Below are 19,299 nucleotides of genomic sequence, written 5' to 3'. Positions count from 1 at the left end.
GAAGCTGAACTTTTAAATTTAGGGATGTTTTAGCACCAAATTATGACACTTATAGCTGAATTATCTTTCATTCATTTCCTATGATTAAGGTACTGCTGGACTGTACCACTTTAGACTTTACTGTGTGTGAGTGAGTCATACATATGAATTCTGCTGTACATCTGAAAAACACTTTCCTCCATGCAGTACATTAGCATAGGACGAAATTGTTATGGTAATTAATTTATCATGTTGGGTGGGAGAAGCATGATCCCTCACCTTCAGCACTGAGCAGAATTCTTCCTCCTTAGCGTTACTGCCTCATTCTGAGTAAAGCGTGATTGACATAGACAAATCAACGTCTAATGATGCTGGTGTTACAGCCAGGAAGACCATGGACTGCTTGGAATGGAAGCCTGCAAAACTGCTCTTCTTTAAGTGAGTGGAAAAGTCAAGGTGAAATGTACAAATAAACAGCAGGGAAAGAAATGAGAGTGTTATAATAAAACCTCTGATTATCTAATGGGAACACATTTTGTTCAAAAACTTCAACTTTATGGCACTTTAAATAAATCTGAGGTGGCATAAGCTTTTGTGGATGTCAAGTTTACTTCATCAGATGCATGAAAGCTTATGCATAAATTTTAGATTTGTTAATCTTTAAGGTACTGCAGGACTCACTGTTATTTTTGCTGCAACAGACAAACTAACTTTCCCACTCGATTCTGCTCAGATATTTTGGGGGTCATTTTCTTTTTCGTTACTAGTATTTAATTGGTTTAGAACCAGTGGTGTCTAAACTTTTTTTCAGAGAGGGTCAAATTGGATGAAGTGAAGGGCCGTGAAGGTTTAAGGGTTGAAGTTGTTGAGGTTTTTTTTTAGGATTTTACCCCAGGAAATGAACTGCCACAGGGGCCGGATTAAACCGACCAGTGGGCCAGATTAGGCCCCCCAAACGGACTTTGGACACGCCTGCTTTAAAGAAACAGTAAAGGTACAAGAGAAACAAATTTCAACAAATATAGGGGTTTAGAAAGTAGGGTTAGGACTGCAGCCTAAGTCAATAAATATCCCAAGAATAACGTAATGTTTAGGATGGTGGTTATAAACAAATTAATACAGAACACATTAATTTTTGAACTTAACATTAACTTTAAAAAATTGAGAAACAGAGCTGAGCCTTGGGATATAAACAATTGATTCTACAGAAATCAATTAATGGTGTCCAATTTGCATTAAAATTATTCAAGTTTTGCTTTCTCTCCCCACCTCTTAACCCTTGCAGAATTCATTAATTTTGCCATAACTGCTAAGCTCAGCTCCACATCCCATCTATTCTAGTAGGGATGACATCTCCAATATTTTGCCTGCAGTATCTTGGGTGCTTTTTTACTATATATGCTGCTAGATCTCTGTGAATTGTTCAATGAAGTCATCACTATTCCAAATGGAAGTAAAGATCATGGGATCTAAAGGGATATGGGGGGCATTGTTCCACCATCACTTGCTTCAAACATCTTGTAGAACACAGGGCTGTATCCAATTAATGATTACTTAGAGTAGACCCATACTCTAATGGACATAAGTTAGTCATGGTCAATAATGGTAGCCTATCTAACTAGGTCTACTCTAAATGGACGACAGAGGACGAGATGCTTGGGCAGTGTTCTCGAAGCTACGAACATGAGTTTGACCAAACTGCGGGAGGCAGTGCAAGACAGGAGTGCCTGGCGTGCTCTGGTCCATGGGGTCACGAAGAGTCGGACACGACTAAACAACAACAACAACAAATGGACCTAGCATTGGATGCAACCCACATCTTTTGGTTAAGGCTTTCTCTGACCCATAAAATTGCATCCTGTTATTAATAAATGTGTCCGACTCTCCTGTTATTAATAAACGTGTCCGACTCTTCGTGACCCCATGGACCTGGCGTGCTATGGTCCATGGGGTCACGAAGAGTCGGACACGACTAAACGACTAAACAACAACAACAATTAATAAATACCTGCATTTTAATCCAGTTTTACTGAATTTTTATGGGATCTTGCTGCATACCGCTTAAAAGCTTTAAAAAAAACAACAAACTGGTTTAGACAGGCTGTTAAGTAAATCAATAAAAGTGTGTTAGAAAGAGCGAGAGTTCTTGGCCGGTCGGGTTTTTGTTTCTTAAAGGAAAAATGACTGGAGTTCTGAAGGGCTGCGGTAGAGACCCTAAACTGCTCATGAATACAGACTACGCTCCAGCAGACAATTGGGGGGTGGGCTTACTTTCCGAAGCTCAGGGAAATCCAGCAACCACAGAGCACCGCCGCCGCTCCTTTCGCAAACCTGCGTCTCCGTGGGACGTCCCTGCTGGTTTTGCTAGGAACAGTCACTTTGTCGGTCTCGTGGCTCAATCTCGGAGCTTCGCTTTGACGCATTGCAGTAAAGGAGAGCCGCGTACCAGGCAAATTGGAGGGCGGAGGAGGTGAGGGAGAGGGGGGAAGAAAAGAAAAGAACCGAGACAACTTTTGCTGGCGCTTTACATCCTGCGCAGCAAAGACAGAGATACAGAGACAGACAAAGTAACTCCAGCTGAATTAATGGGGGCTTGTTTTTGTTGGAGCCTTGCAGCCAGAGCAGAAATAGGTATCATTTTACCCAACGAGGACACCTTTAGTAGGTTTTCCAAACTGTGAAGATATTTTCTGGAGGCAGACTAGTTTTTCCAGGGCAACAGAAAGCAATGCACTCTGCTCATGTGTAACGATGCCCTTATTTGTAGAATTACTTCACGCCCGTTGAGGCCGAGCCTTTGCATTAAATCATATTCCATGACTGATTTTTTTATTATATCCAGGCACTGCCTTCATCCCCAGACAGTTCAAATACTAAGGAATACTTTGTGGGGGACGACAGGGCACAGTTAAAGGTGTGTATAACCTTGGACTAAGTGGCCTTGCAGGAAAATTCCCGCAAAATGATAAATTCTGTTGAAACAAAGTGGCTCTCTAGTGTAACAATTGACATCTTTTTCTGGTTGTGAAATGTCAAAGCTCTTTGGGTAGTCATGGCATGATGTCTTCATCTCTATCTCAGTGATGGCTGGTGTCCATTGGGACTGACGGGATGGAAGGCAGGGAGCCCAACAGCAGGTAGCGTCAGAGACAATGACAGGCAGAGCATGTCTCCTTCTAGTTTTGTCCCCATCCTCATCCCTGCTGAGTTCCACAAGGGCAACACTGACAGCAAGAGCCACCCCATAACTGGTTGAAAGTAAAAAGACAGGTAGGTAGGGGTTGGCTGAGGGCAAAACTAGCCTCAAAGGACCACCCTCCACCGCTAGATCTGATCTATATCTATGCATCTGCTCTAAATTATCCCCCACAATTAAACAGAATCAAAATGCTTGCACATCTCTGTATGATGTTATATGTCAGCAGCTGAAACCTCATGGCAAAATGAAATATTCATCGGAATTAAACTCTCCTATTTATAAATATTTTGAAATGGCAACTCCACTGGGCATTTTAGATGCATAAATGTATTTAGGGGAAACACTCAAATTGGCTTGTTCCGCACATTCACACACACATTTCAGCTGTAGATAAAAAAAAAGTACTAATGCTGAATCTGCAAAAGGATGCTGGAAATACAGCTTTGACCCATGGGTGGAAAGGGAGGGTCTCCACATGCAGTAGAATATGCAAGACCTTGTTCCCTGGAATTCAATGACAGATCTTGATAACCAAGATCCAGCATAGTGTAATGGCTAGATCGGGAATGGTTAACGTTGTCTTCCAGAAGTCTCCAGCTCTCATCATCCCTGACCACTGGGCATGCTGCCTGAGGCTGATGGGACTTGACATCCAGCTATATAGTTGGAGACCACTGGCTTGAGTAGAAGACTTATACCATAGAGTCCCTGGCAGTTGGTACGAATCCTGCCCAGCCGCAAAGCTAACTGGGTAACTTGGGGCTCTTAGCAATTTAGCCCTTTGTGCTTGTATGTATGAGTAGGAGAGAAGGACACACATGCGCACACACACATTCATGTTTACTTCCATGCATAGACCAAATGCATAGCAGGGGAGGAGGACCATGTCTGAAGGCCCTTTCTTCACCAACCAGCCCCCCTGCCTTCCTTACCAGCTGTGTGTTAGGTGTTATCTGTACAGCTGTATGCACACAAGCAGCTGTTACCAAAGTTCACTGGGCATACAGATGTATGGGGCAGACAGGCAATATCAGGGGCAGGTCCAGTATGCACTGTCTCCTCCACAGGTATAGCCTTAATGAGAGCAAGATCAAGAGTGAGTGCAAAAGAGACCCTTCACTGTATTGAAGTTGCACAATGAAATGACAGGTCTTCTTAATGGAGGTAGAAATGTAACCCAGAGAGTGGCTGTTTTTGCATTCAGAACTAGAGTTTGGGGCATTGAATTGCCTGCAGACAGAGAGCAAATTGGGATGATGTGGTTTTACGTTTATTTATTCCCTCTTTAAATTGAGATAACTGACTGCCTAATAGTGTAGAGTTTGGTAGTTTCTTTTGCAGAACCATCTACTCCATAAGGGGTATGTATCTTGTCTTCAGGTGCTCAGCAGCCTTTTGATTCCAATAAATGTATGAGGAGGGGAGGCACAACTTAGATCAGAATCTACTGAAAAAGATGTGTAGTAGGTCAGCAAGGATTTATAATTGTCAATAGTGTACAATTAATCTTTTTTATTAAAAAAAAATCAAAATATTATGCTTATCCCTCAACTTCACTATTCCTCACCTGTAAAATATCAATATTAATTGATTGACCAAGTTTGCGCAGCATGGGTGGTCTGTTTTCAAGTTTTGTATTAGATGTGATTTGTGTTTATGTTTGTGGATATATGCAGGTTAATCAGTGAATGACTTATGGGCTCCTATCAGTAACTGGCTCCATACTCTGAGGCATCGTTTTGCTTCTGACTGTGATCAATGGACACCAAGCAGTCCTGAAATCTGCCAACCTCTGTTCTAGAACCTCTTCAGCCTTGGGCTGCAGCTTTACTCCCAGCCTGAGTTAGGGATCTACTTGCAGAGCACAATCTTATGTGTTGTATCACATGCTAATACTGCTCAGAGTTGACCCACTGAAGTAAAAATACATGACTAACAGGTGCACTCATTTCAATGGGTCTATTCTGAGTAGAACTTAGTTGGCATGTTTGCTGAGAAGCAATTCCCACTGTCTTTGCTCTGGGTAAACATGCATAGGATTGTAACCTAACTTTGGGCAGGGTCCATAAAAACAGACAATTGCTCCATCTGGCTCAGTATTGCCTACTCTGGCTGGCAGAAGCTTTCCAGGAGTCCACACAAGCATTTTTCCCAGCCCTAACTGGGGACAACAGGGACTAAACCTGGGGCCTTCTACATGCATGGTTGAAAAGCAGTTGCTGTACAGTATAACTGAGCTATGATTCTTCCCAGTGGTAGATCTCATTATTTGCCTGCAGAATGTTTGAGGGTCCTTATTATCTCCATTTAAAATGTCAAGTAGTGAGTGATGGAGAAAAACTCAGGCTGAAGCATGGGTAGGCAAACTAAGGCCCAATCGGGGACAGTCCAGGAATCAGTGTGTTTTTACATGAGTAGAATGTGTCTTTTATTTAAGATGCATCTCTGGGTTATTTGTGGGGCATAGGAATTCATTCATACTCCCCCCCCAAATATAGTCTAGCCCCCCACAAGGTCTGAGGGACAGTGGACCAGCCCCCTGCTGAAATTTTTTTCTGACCCTTGCCCTAGAGAACTGCTGCAAATAGGATGGAGAATTTTGAGAGGCCAGTTGCACACAGCTTTACCTAAAATTCCCTATAAAATATAGAGTTCTTTAGGAGACAAGTCACGTTAGAATGATTTCCCTTTATGAAGAAGTTTAAAACCACTGGAGTAGAACTAACAGTTAACTTTTATACCATTGATGTCAAAATTGAGATCAGGAGCTGTCCAGGGCTGCAATTCTAAGCACATTTCCCTGGAAAGGAAATTCCATTGAAATCAACAGGGAATACTCACAGAAACAAGCTCTTAAGCTTATCTGGATACCAGCCAACATTAGCAGACAAAGGACTGTTATGAAATCCCCCTTGGCCTTCATGGACTCCTCTCATAGAAGGTAAAACCAGGAAACTCATCACTGATTCATAGTCCTTAGGAATTGTGTTCAAAGCTTGTATTATGTGGTCTATATTTCATTGTTGACTTCGTTCCATTCCTTCTGAATTACAGATTCTGAGCTGGCTCAGTCATGTGTGCCCAGTGGGAATCATGTGATAATTGGACTGAGTGTGCCCTTGCAGGTCTAACACCAGAGGTCACCATGATATGGTTGTATGAAACTCAATACTTTCTGGAATCAAAGGGTCAGAAATGGAAGTTGGAAAACAGCACAGGAATTGTTACCTTATCCTGTGTCACATTGTACTGGGTGATCAATGCAGAATAAAGTCATTTACTTGATCTCCTATCAACTTGCACTGTTTGCAGCTGCAACAAAGGCAATCCAAATGAGGATCTTGAACCAAATGCCTGTGGTTTGTAAAGCTGACTCATTAGTTTGAGCATGCAAGGTTTAATGTAATTTTGATTGCATTTTAAATAGAGTGCATATTTATCTTGGTTTATGTCTGTGCTAGTGGGCATTTTACTATATTCGCAATAGCCTATGGCTACAAGCAATAATGCTGATTAGATTTTAATGCAGCCCAGCATTTACCTTCCTAGAAGCATGTTCCTAGTTTGCTGCAAGGACTGAATAATTTATAAAACCTTGGAACTATATGAGAAATCCAGGCAAAGCCAGGCACATTTCCAATATGACCTTTATTGAGCACAAATTGCTGTGACTGCTTTACATCAAACAACAAAAGGTTGCATACTGTGCATGTCAAGGTAGGTTCTCCCATGAACAAAAGTCCATCTTAATTGCACTAGTGAGGTAAACATAATGACTAAATAGCTTAAGGCCAGGAGAGTTCTGGGTATGATTAATATTATTGTTATTACTCATTCATTCATTCGTTTGTTATTGTTTGTTTGTATTTGGCTCAGTTGATTCTTTGCATAATACATCTTAAGACGTTCCTCAGAACCGTCCCATCAGCAGCTTAGGAAATTCAGCAACTTCTTCTGTAAGAATAACAGCTCATGCATTTTTTTAAAAAAAATTCTCTAATTTCTGCAGAGGGAGCACATTGGGCTTGCATGCATTCCCCCTGATATCCCTGGGTATTGCACAAAAATAAAATCAGAAATGAAAGAGTGGATCTGGATACTCCACGAGAGAACCCGTTCTGCTTCGAAGCCATCACTTACATGCATTTTGCAGCTGTCATATGGCTTAACCTTTTGCACCAACCCAAGAAGGGGGAGAAAATGATTATTTTAGTCACTCTCCTTAACTTCTTTCAATACGGCATGTGAAGAAGTGACCTTCTCTACCTTCTTAGTGGACACCAACTTCTCTGCAACTGTCTCCTCATGCTCTTCTGTCTTCTTGGTGACAGTCACAGACTTTGTGATGTATGTGGTCGTCCCGTCATCCCCTTCACTAGTGATTTTCTCAACTTTTTTGGTTACCATGACTTTCTCTTCACTCTTCCCTTTCTTCTCCTCTTCCTCAGAGGGGCTTATGTCTAGGCCATTGGTCACCACCCCTTTGTCTTCCTCCTCTACTTGTTTTGCCTTGGAGTCTTCTTTTTCTTCACCCTTCTCTTCGACCTCTCCATTCACTGCTATGTCTTCTTTGGTGGACTCTTTGGATGCTTTTACACTTGTTTCTGTCTTCTCTTCTTTGGAATCTTTCTCTGTACCAACTTTTGCTGCCTTAGTGACTGAGATGGTCTCTTCCACTTCCTTCACAGGGGTCCCAGCTTTTTCTGGAGTCCCAGCTTTTTCTGGAGAGGCTGCTTTCTCCGGAGTCCCTGCTTTTTCTGGAGAGGCTGCTTTCTCCGGAGTCCCTGCTTTTTCTGGAGAGGTTGCTTTTTCTGGAGTCCCTGCTTTTTCTGGAGATGTTGCTTTCTCTGGAGTCCCTGCTTTCTCTGGAGTTGCTGGTTTTTCAGGAGATGCTTTCTCTGGAGTCCCTGCTTTCTCTGGAGTTGCTGGTTTTTCAGGAGACCCTTTCTCCGGAGTCCCTGCTTTCTCTGGAGTTGCTGGTTTTTCAGGAGACCCTTTCTCAGGTGTCCCAGCTTTCTCTGGAGATGCTTTCTCTGGTGTCCCTGCTTTCTCAGGAGAACCTGCCTTTGCTGGGGAGGTGGACTTCTCCTCTTCTTCACCTTCCTCCTCCTTTTGCTCTTCACTTTCAGCTTCTTTATCATCCTCTGCTTCTTCTGCTGCAGGAGATTTAGGTGGAGATGCTTTGGTCTTTTCTACTTTCTGTGGTGCAATGGTTTCTTCCACCTCTTCACCTTCTTCCTCTGCTTCTTTTTCTTCCTTGCTTTCAGCTCCAGCTTCTCCCTCCCCTGCTTCCTCCTCCTCTTCTTCCTCACCCTCTTCCTTTTCACTCTTTTCTTCTTCTTTTTCAGAGCCTCCTTCTTCCGCCTCATCAGACTTTGCACCTTCATCTTCCTCACCTCCTTCCTCCTCACCCTCCTCTTCTCCTTCTTCTTCTTCTTCCTCAGCTTCTGGAGCTGCTGCTTCAACTCTGGCCTCTTTCTTGGCTATAATTTCTTCCTCTACAGCTTCCTCCTCCTCTTCCTGTTCTTCCGGTGCTGTTCCAGCAGCCAGTTCTGCAGCCATAGCTGCAAGGGCCTCATCCAGTTCAGACTTTTCATCCTCAACTTTTGTCTCTTCAATAATTTCTTCTACAAATTTGTGCTGGACCTTTAGCTTTGGAGGTTCGACTTTGGATTTTTGTATTTTGGAAGATGATATTGTTACTGAAGGTTGCCTATGTGTAAATGTTGGACCAGTGATGCTTCCAGAGAAGGCACTGAATCTTGTTTCTTCACCCTCAAGAAGTTTCCTAGGGAAAGAAGAGGGAGTAATTAACATCCATCTCTAACATTTCAAGATGAATTTTTGAATGAACAAGCACCACTTATGATAGATTTAAAAAGCTATTTTGAGTAACTGGAAGTTGCTTCTAGTTTGTTAAACTCTCAAATAGCATCCCATACCCTGCAAACCTGTCAGCCCATCTTCTCCTTCTGAACTAAATTGCTGACATAAATGGAAAAGGTACCAACAGAAAACCTAGATAAGGGTTGGGGAACCTGTGGTCCTCAAATGGTATTGAACTACAGCTCCCATCATCCTTGGCCATTGGCTATGCTTACTGGAGCCATAGCTGCCAAGTTATCCCTTTTTTAAAGGGATTTTCCCTTATGCTAAATAGGCTTCCTCGCGAGAAAAGGGAAAACTTGGCAGCTATGACTGGAGCTGATGGGGGTTGTAGTTCAGAAACATCTGGAGACCCACAGTTTCCCCGAACCCTGACCTAGAGGAATGGGGGGAAAATACATTGTGTTTGGGGGAAGTTGCAGACTTTCATTTAGGAGAAAATGCCCCTTTCATATTGGACCTGCTTTAGGGGCCTATCAATGCATTTGTACCATCATCAACTACCACACCAATACTCTCTCCTCTCAGACCAATTGCCTGCCTAGCAACTAAGGGACAAGACTAGCAAATTTGGAAGGAAAGCATCAAGAATCAATGTGAACAATAATCAGCTAAGCTTCTTCATACACATCCCATCATTAGATGGACATTTTTCTAGCTATGCATAACTTGTAGAGCATTGTCCACAAATAGTGCCCTCTTACTAAAATTCTATGATTGCCTACGGAGAGATAAATATTTGTGTTGCTTTTTAAAGGGCCATTGTATATAAGATTATAAATTCTCTATATTTACTTCAAAGGGGGAAAATTTAACCATGGGCTTAACTTTCATATTTCATTGATTTCATTGAGTGAGTACTTAAAGTTTAGCTTTTATATATATTTTTCAGTATATAACCTAAGAGTGAATTAATACTGCCTTTAGATAGCTGCTTTCTGTCCTGTGGACAATTAGCACGCACACACACACACACACGTTCCTGGACAGTGAAACAAAGGAAAAACAACAACAGCAAAAATTCAAGTAAGTGTTTAAATCTCAGGACTAATATTTACTTTGTTCGAAAGTATTGTTTTTTTCCTTAGCATTATTTAAATCCAGGAATCCACACAGCAATAAAATATTTGTAAGAGATATGGGCAAATATAGAAGAACTATACTCCATCAATCTAAATTGTGTTGTTTCAATATTTAGCATTTTTGCATATCAATATTAAATATTAATATTAAATATTAAAATCTTCCCCTCTGGAGAAGGAACATAGCTCAGTGGTAGAACATCTACATCAGGCACCCACAAGCTGCGGCCCTCCAGATGTTTTGGCCTACAACTCCCATGATCCCTAGCTAACAGGGCCAGTGGTTGGGGAAGATGGGAGTTGTAGTCCAAAACATCTGGAGGGCCGAAGTCTGTGGATGCCTGATCTACATTGTATGCAGAAGGTCCCAGGTTCAATCTCCAGGTAGGGCTGGGAGAGGACCCCACCTGAAACCCCAGAGAGCCTCTGCCAGTCAGTGTAGACAGTGTAGACTGAGTTAGATGGTCTGATGGTCTGACAGCTTTCTATGTCCTTATGAACATAGCAGACAATGCTGCTTCCAAAACTATGCAGTGCTCTGGGTGAGAAATACTATTATGGCTGGGCAGACAATTCTGGGCTTTGTTCAAACCATTGCTTTGAACATAAAGCAGTTTCCTATGTTCCTAATTTTGTTTATTGGTAAATGTGTGAAACAATATATGCGGGCCAAGTCATCTCATGATGGTTAGGCAACCACTTCAGGAAGTAGAATTTGGATGAGAAAGGCAGGAAGTTGTCATTGATTGGTTGGATGACATTTCCATAGTCTACCAACTGGGCCAACACTGTCCTGGCAATAATTTTATTAGTAGTCATTTCTAGTCTGCTCATCTCCCACTGAAAAAGATTTGTACTTTAGCATGTCCTTTTGGAGTATTTCATAAGCTTAACTTATCTCTCTCTTTGCCATGTTACAAAAGCAATGCAAATATGATGGTGTATTAAGAAATTAGAAATTAAATGGAAAATTATAATGGATAGAGAAAGCTTTGCATTTTCAGCCTAATTTCACTTTCTTGTTTGTATTATTGATTGTAAATTTTAAGGGGGGAAATGCTGAAGAAGAAAATGATAAATAACCCCTCACTTCCAAGGCAGCACCCCAGTTATGGAATATTCTCCCCCAAAAGGTGTGTCCAGCACCGATGCCATAGTCTTATTGGCACCAGGTGAAGACCTTTGACTCCCAGGTTTTGTTTTTTTAAAAGAAGTGGTCTAAGTGTTTTTCATAGTTTAAATCTCTACTGCTAGTTTTTACTTTGCTGTGGATTTTAGAAATTGTTCTATGATTTTCATATTTACTGTAAACTGCCAAGACAACTACCTTGATTAAGCACATAAATGTTACAAAAATGCCACACTACTAAGTGTGGCACGCTACTCTGATCCTCAGATTGACTCCTAAGCATATTTAATTGGAAACTGATCCAACAGGTATCAAGCAAGTCTGTTTCCAGATGCAGTCTTGAATCACAACCCTAAACATTACTGATGACCAGACAATGATACTCTTTAGCACAAGAAGCTAAATGGTAAATGTTTAATGATTCAGGCTGGAGAATTGCTAGGGAAGGGGAAGGTGTGTGTGCCAAAATAATTCAAACAAACAAATAAAGTCTAAAAGATGGAAACAAGTACAAAAGTCTGCCTGATAGAATCTTCTCTTCATTTCACATTTACAAGTCAAGGACGTTCTTCTGTTTTAATTGCTATGTTGTTTAAATAGGAATTCTTTCATTGCATGTTTTAATTATTTATGTTTATATGTTAACATTTGTGTAATTGGTTTTTATGCTTCTTAAATCACATAGAAGTCTATTTTGGCATTAAGTGGTTTATTTATTTATTACCACCACCATTACTAACCATAATAATCACCATGAATTTCCCTATCAATGTGTCTACTAATCTTTGGTATGTTACCCTGCTAATGTCTTTTCTGCTGAATGTTATTGCCCAGGTTTCAAATTGTGCTAAGAATCTGGCAAAGTGCCTTGCTTATTTGTCAACAATGCCTTGTGGGATTCAAAGATTAGCCCTGTGGGGTTGTTTTGTTGTTGTTGCTGCTGCTGCTACTGGAACCAAAAACATCTGCAGTGCAATTCCTAAATCAGCCACGTCGGCATTCTGTTCACTATACCTGTATGCAGCAATTTCAATATCAAGAGCCATCTTGACATTGAGGAGATCCTGGTATTCCCTCAAATGACGAGCCATCTCCCATTTTGTGCCTCTCAATTCATTTTCCAGTTGTTGAATCGTATCCTGCAACCAAGACACAGGCAGTTCTTTAGAATAGTTACAAGCAAAATGTAAATAGGAGTGCAGTGGTGAATAAAAGCATTTTATTTATTTATTAAACTATATATCTACTGTTATTCAGAAAGAAATATTAGAGCAGTTCACAAAAATAATACATAAAGCCATACAGTGTGTGTGTGTGTGTGTGTGTGTGTGTGAGAGAGAGAGAGAGAGAGAGAGAGAGAGAGAGATCAACTGTTACAGAAGAGTATTTTCTTAATTACCAGCATACACCTGAAGAGCATACAAAAGTTTTCAACATGCAGTTAAAGGTTAAAACAGAAGGTGCCTGCTAGATCTCTATTGCCAGATCATTCCACAGGACTGGGCTAGTGATGCTAAAGGTCTTATTTCTTGTTAGATGAGCCTTGTCAACATGGGGGATGACTAACAGGCTGTTCCTGCAAATGATCTCAGTGACTGTGTTTGGAAATGTTTGTGAGGAGGATTTGGATGGAAGAGTGATTGAACTGTGAGAGATGGGATAAGCGAAGATTGAATTGGGCTCCTCAACCCCTGAAGAAATGGGTTGCGAGGGTCTCCATCTCCTCAACTTGACCAGCCAATACTAGATGTGATCCAATGACCTAAAGATCTCTTTTCTTACAGCAATAAAAAGCTCATAGGTTGTGAGCCCCCAGGAAACTAAGTCCCAGGAACCACTGGTCTGGGAAGGGTGGTAGTAAATTGCTATTCTTGTGTGAAATATTGAGAGGAACCTAATGGGATTACTGAACTTTATGGGATTACTGAAAAGTTGATGAAGATTCTCCCCCTCAGTCTCCATATCAACCATTCCTATAGACTAAAATAATCAAAACTAGAAATATCTATGCTCTGAGAAATTCTGTTTTGGATTACGGTAACTTCTAAGAGAGAAATCTGGAGCAAAGTCATGAAGGACACCAAAAAAGATTCTACACAACATCAATATCTCAGTTTGCTATTGTTATCATTTATTTAAGATTGCCTCTTAAAATTACTAGGTAAAAACTGTAACCCGGTTAAGACAATATACTTAAATGTAAGCCAGTTTTGGAAATTGGACTTCATCAATGTGTATTTCTCTATTTTGTTTACTGGAGTGCTCACTGGAAGGACAGATCCTGAAGCTGAGGCTCCAATACTTTGGCCACCTCATGAGAAGAGAAGACTCCCTGGAAAAAACCCTGATGTTGGGAAAGATGGAGGGCAGAAGGAGAAGGGGACAACAGAGGACAAGATGGTTGGATGGTGTTCTCGAAGCTACGAACATGAGTTTGACCAAACTGTGGGAGGCAGTGGAAGACAGGAGTGCCTGGTGTGCTATGGTCCATGGGGTCATGAAGAGTCAGACACGACTAAACGACTAAACAACAACAATTTTGCTTGACCAAGCTGTGAATCACACTGACCTTTGAGAAGAAAAAATTAATTTCCCAAATTGCTGTAGTTCCCGCAAAAGATATCTACAGAGTTTCACCTGTAATCCTTGTGCTTCAAAATGCAACTTCTGAATTATGGAAATTAGCTCCAAAGTTAGTGCTAGGAACATTGCAGCCTAGCACTAACTCTAGTGTTCTTTACTATCCACACCTTTGTTAAACAGAACAATATAATTATTTAAAAGTTTAGGTAAAATTGTGTATTTGTTAAGGTTGTGTAGAAAGGGCAACTTAAAATTCTTCACTTTATTTGTGGAAAGAGAAATGGCCAGTTCTCTCAATTTCTCTAGAGGAAGAAGAAAAGATTGCAACAATTTATTAGAGTTGGGGCTCACCATTAGCAGAGTTTATTTATTAAGTTTAGGGCAATAAATAAGTAAATTAAATGGTGGAGAAAATTATGTAAAGTGATCTATTTCTAGTGAAGAATGAGAAAAAGTAACTCTCAAAAGTTTTCTCAATTAAAAAATCATTTGAGAAATTTGGGCTCAGCTCCAATATTTGAGGCCAGCAGCAAAATATAGTAATTTACTTTAGTCTAACTATGCAACTGATTTAAAAGCTCAGAGTCTAAATCCATTGAGTTAACTAGATCTGCTGCAATCTGATGCAAAACGCTTACGTGAGTCGATTGCACTAGATACTACTCTACTTAAAAAGTAATATCTATAGGAAAATTGATGGGAAATGTTGCCAGTATTTGTCTCTTAAGACTAAAACTGCACACCACTAGCTCACTTCTAAGCCCATTGACTTTAGCAAGCAGTAAGGTAAGGTTGCTGATGTGAAAAAATGTTCTATGTGAAAGAATGTTCTATTCCCCTTGTGGTGGAAGTTCCTGCAGCCCTCCTACAAAGTCACTTCTAGGGGTCTGAAGCAGTTTTTCAGGGTGTGCCCTCAGGGGCTGCAGCTGGGGAGGGGAGAACCTCATGCAACCCCCTCCCTAGTATGGGTGGAGAAGGGTGCCTTTGACTCAGGCATGGGTGGCAATGGCTGTTTCCATCCAAACAATTACATTAGAATGAAATCCCATGGAGTTCAGTGCAGTTTTGTCGCATAGAAAGCATTATTTTTTTCATGGAGCCTAAGGTCATATTTTCGAAAACATTTTCCATAAGTATTTGGTGGATAAATGGTTAAATATCTGGAAACAAAAGCCTCTCTGTTGTCTTGAGATAATACCCTTGAGTGGTCTCATCAAATTCAATGTTGGTTTCAAGTTTGCACTGCAAGATATATTTTTGCTATGTTATTTATGTATCTGAATCCCATACTGAACAAAAAGCACATTGCAATTAAATGCATAAGTCACTAGAGCTTTTGCTATTTGTGGGGCATTAGAAGTAGGCTGAGGTAGAAGGCAGTACAAGCTCTCTTTCATGTCTGGACTTTGATCACATTATGCAATCCTGCATTGCCTCATTTCGCACCATAAAAAATAGGGCTTACTTGGTCTATTGATTTGCTTCCCCCCTAACTAATATTTATTTTAGAGGGATTCAAGTATTTTTCAGATGCTCTGTCCAACGTCATTCTGCAGTGCGCAAGTTCCTTTATCAGTGGAAATCTTTGAGGGCTGCCTCTTGCACTGGAAGGGTGGTTTTATGACTTCCCTGGTGCCAGCAAGTTCTGCATTGCAGAAGTTTGGGGTGCACTTGGCAGAGGGATCCATCTCTGAGATTGCTTTTTTGTTGTCTGGCTCATCTTATTTTTATCCATAGTCACCTCCTGGCAGTTAATTCAATGCAAGCACAGGTCCTCACTGCAATCATGTTAGCCAAAGCCACTTAAAGCTTTGTGATTTGCCCAGGTGGGGGTAATGAAATTGTGTTCGCATACAGTCTATAGAATTCTAGCTCAGAATCCATCTTCCCATCCCAAAGCAGGCACTTTGGGGATTTGCCTTTTGCACTGAACAGCTCTATCAGAAAATCTGCTCAGCACTTTTAGCTTCTGCATTGCTGAAGTTCAGTAGACACTGATGCAGGATGGTGGCTGCAGTGGTACTTGCATTTTGCAGCAAATATAACCTTTAATTATCGGCATACAAAACACAGCACCCCACTGCTGTGTGAGCTTTTTCTAAATTTTATGATGAATCATCCTGCGAAAGTCCATCCTGATTCCCACAGATTCACCATGCTATGAGAAAAGGTTCTTTGTCAAATAATGATTATTAATAAAAAATAAATACCAATAAAATATTATTTCAAATGCATTGGTTTTCTGTTGCAGAAATTATATGTGCCTGGTTTCATTTTACACAAAGCTGTTGATCGGATTTCCTATTCTTTATTGATTTCTTCATACACACTTTAATGTGAGTTGCATTATATTTAAATTTTCAGAAATGCTAATACTGTAAGAATAACAGCCAGCAGTTCTGGATAGCAATTTTCCCCATGACGTTGGTGCTGCTTTGAGTCAGTTACTATTCTCTGGAACATTAAATTATATCCAGTATCACTGGATCAGAAAGAACTACTGTAAAGGTCATGCTTTGCAGCTCGGGTAGTCATCAAAGGATCAATTTTTAAACTGCATTGCCACAACATATTCATTTTTATTGTTACTACTAACAACTTTGGGAAGCAGCATATGCATATTTTTTTCAATTCTTCCTGTGCTAGTTCTGCAGTCCATCAGTTATGGGATGTTCTGCATCAGAGAGGCTTATGATTGGTGAATGGAGTTCCAGAGCTATCACAAGAACTTCCAAAGTGGCACTTCTTTCAGGCTAAGTTTATCATCCTTCATTCCAAAGTCAGTCTTGTCTTAGGGCTCGATACTTTCCTACACTCCCAGAAAACGCTTTATTTTATTTTTTACCAGAGAGCTGTTTGGAAGTGGATGATTCCATCCTGCATGGAAGCAAGTAGGACCCCTCCTTTCTCCTTTGCGGAGCTGCATTTTGTATGGGACTAGGCAGGCAGAATCTTTCCCATCTCTGCTCTGCCCTTTAGAGGAGTGGAGCTTAGCCCAAGTTGTGGGGTGGCTCCCCCCCTTCCTCTCCTCGGAGCTGCACTTTGCTGGCAAGAAAAAACACTTATTATCCACTTTAAAAAACCAAAACCAAAATAAATATTTTCATTATGTATTTTGTAGCATCATTGCCCCATTCCAACTAACACACACTCACCAATGCAATCAAAGTATCCCTTAGGACTGAAGTACATAGGAAGCTGCCTTATGCTGAGTCAGACCACTGGATTCACCCTCCTTAGCATTGTCTAGGGGTGACACTCCAGGGTTTGAAATAAGGAGATGCCTTGGAGACAGAACATGAGGCAAAGGTGAAGCTCTGTCACTGAGCTATGCCCCCCCCCCCTTGGAAAAAGACAAGAAACTGAAGCACATTTCCTGGCAGAGAATCGCTCATCCTCCACCCCTTCCATTCATTTGGCATAGAGTCAGTTGGCACCCCCCCCATGAGGGTAGTCAAGGGGGACAGTGCTCCCCTAGAGCAAGTAAAACAATAATATATTTAACTAACTGAGGTTCTGCTCCCTAACATGAAGCTTGCCCCCTAACATAAATCCTGGCTACGTCCATGGATCCCCCACTCTCTGAAATCTAATTCATTTTGAGGGTGTGGTGTGGCACAAATGTTAAGACTCCCCTTTTCACTTTCAATGGCACCAGGGGAAAAAAACACGTTTTGGGGCACATTTCTGAAAGAGTAATGAGGATTTTTTTTCCACATTAAGGTGCCGGTTTGAATGCCTTTCCCCGAAGTTAAGTCCTATCGATTCCAATGGAGTTAAGTTTTGAGCAAGTCTTATTTTGAAGTTCAGTTTTTGATTCAGTTGGGATTCCGTTGGAAAGTGCCCTTCCTTCAAGTAACAGTAGGGATCCTGCAATGGGCGGGCCGTGGTAGAACTGCTTACGGGTGGAGGGATTGCCCCGCCCCTTGAAGCGCACCATCTCCTGACCGCCCCGCCCCCCCAAAAAATTGGATTTTGCATGGAAACAAATGTAGGCAGCCGCAGATGGCAGGTGGAGAGCGTCCTCCCCCCCAAGCCACGCCCACCACCAGACCCCCCTCCCCGCGCCTACCTGGTAGGTGGAGAGGTCGTGGTTATGGCGCTCCTCGATGTCGGTGAGTTGGCGCTCTAGGGACTCCTTGGTGCCGCGGACTGATTCGAGCTCGATGCTCTTAGCCTGGAGCTGCCGTCGGTACTCGGAGATCTCCTCCTTGGCCGAGCGGATGGCTTCCTTGTTCTGCTCGGCGGCCTCGGTGAGCTTGGCGTAGCGGCACTTGAACCACTCCTCAGCCTGGACCATGTTCTGGTCGGAGTGGCACTCGAGCTGGGAGCGGATCTCCTTCAGGGCGGACGACAGGTCTGTCTTCAGGTAGTCCTTGCGCTCGACGGTGACGTGCGAGGCCTGGATCTGCGCTAGGAGGTCGGCCACCTCATCCTCGTGGTTGCCGCGGAGGAAAGCCACTTCGTCCTGCAAGGACTGCACCTTCTTGTCCAGCTCGACCTTGACCATGGACGACTCCTCGATGTCCTTGCGCAGAGCGCGGATGATGGCCTCGGTGTCGTCCCGGAGGCGCGCCTCGTCCTCGAAGCGTTCCTTGAGGCGCTGGATGTCCTCCTCCAGGTGATCCGAGTCGAGCTGCAGCGCCGCCTTCTCGTGGTTGACTTGCTCGAGAGCGCAGCGCAACTCCCGCAGCTCCTGCTCGAAGGCGTCGCCCAGCTGCGAGCGGCCCGCCTGCTTCTGCCGCAGCGCCGCGATCTCGTTCTCCAGCTCCTTGTTCTGCTGCTCCAACGAGTGCACTTTCTCAATGTAGCCGGCGAAGCGGTCGTTGAGGCCCTGCAGCTGCTCCTTCTCGTTGGAGCGGCTCAGCTTCAGCTCGCCGCTGCCTCCGCCGCCGCCGTTGAAGAGCGACGACTGGCTCAGCTCCAGGCTCTCGGAAGAGCTCAGCACCGTCGAGCCGTAGGAAGCCCGCGCCGCGCCCAGGTTGCGCTTGTAGGACGAAGAGACGGTGCTGGGGGAGCTCCGCGACCATGACTGGGACCTGAAGCCGCTCGAAGGCGACATGCTGGCCCGGCTGAAGGTGGTCCGGCTGTCGGCCACCCGCCGGTAAGACGGGTTGCTTAGAGGCTCCAGCGTGTAGCTCATCTTGGAAGACTTGGGGAGAGGCGCTTGGCGCTGAGTTCACGGCAGCGGGGACTCTGCAGAAGCCAGCGCCTTATATACGGGAGACGCACGTTGTCTGGAAAGGGGACATGCTGGCCGGTATGAGGTAGCGAGGAGAGGCGGGGCCAAGGGACGGAAGCCCCGCCCTTTGAGAGTAAACCACACCCTTTTCTTCAGATTCTCCCCTGGAAAGAGGCACCCGAATGCCAGACTGTCCTTTCACGAACTCCTTCCTTCCTTAGCTACTTCCCCCCTCCACACCCCACTTCGCGCCTTCTGA

At 42.9% G+C, this 19,299-nt stretch overlaps 1 protein-coding gene across 1 annotated transcript; it reads right to left on the bottom strand.

Moving 5' to 3' along the window:
* Nucleotides 1–6,809: 6,809 nt before the first annotated feature.
* NEFM (neurofilament medium chain) lies at nucleotides 6,810–19,047 on the bottom strand. Its single transcript, XM_035139909.3, has 3 exons — nucleotides 17,931–19,047; nucleotides 12,290–12,414; nucleotides 6,810–8,966 (listed from the first exon to the last, which is right to left on the bottom strand). Exons 1-3 carry the CDS (start codon nucleotides 18,999–19,001, stop codon nucleotides 7,388–7,390), a joined length of 2,775 nt encoding a protein of 924 aa, XP_034995800.3. The 5' UTR covers nucleotides 19,002–19,047; the 3' UTR covers nucleotides 6,810–7,387.
* Between the last annotated feature and the right edge of the window lie 252 nt (nucleotides 19,048–19,299).

This window comes from Zootoca vivipara, chromosome 14 (assembly GCF_965207765.1).
Source record: "Zootoca vivipara chromosome 14, rZooViv2.hap1.1, whole genome shotgun sequence".
Lineage (NCBI taxonomy): Eukaryota > Metazoa > Chordata > Lepidosauria > Squamata > Lacertidae > Zootoca > Zootoca vivipara.
The sequence above is the reverse complement of the archived record's forward strand: the minus strand, read 5'-3'. Positions and strand labels throughout refer to the sequence as shown.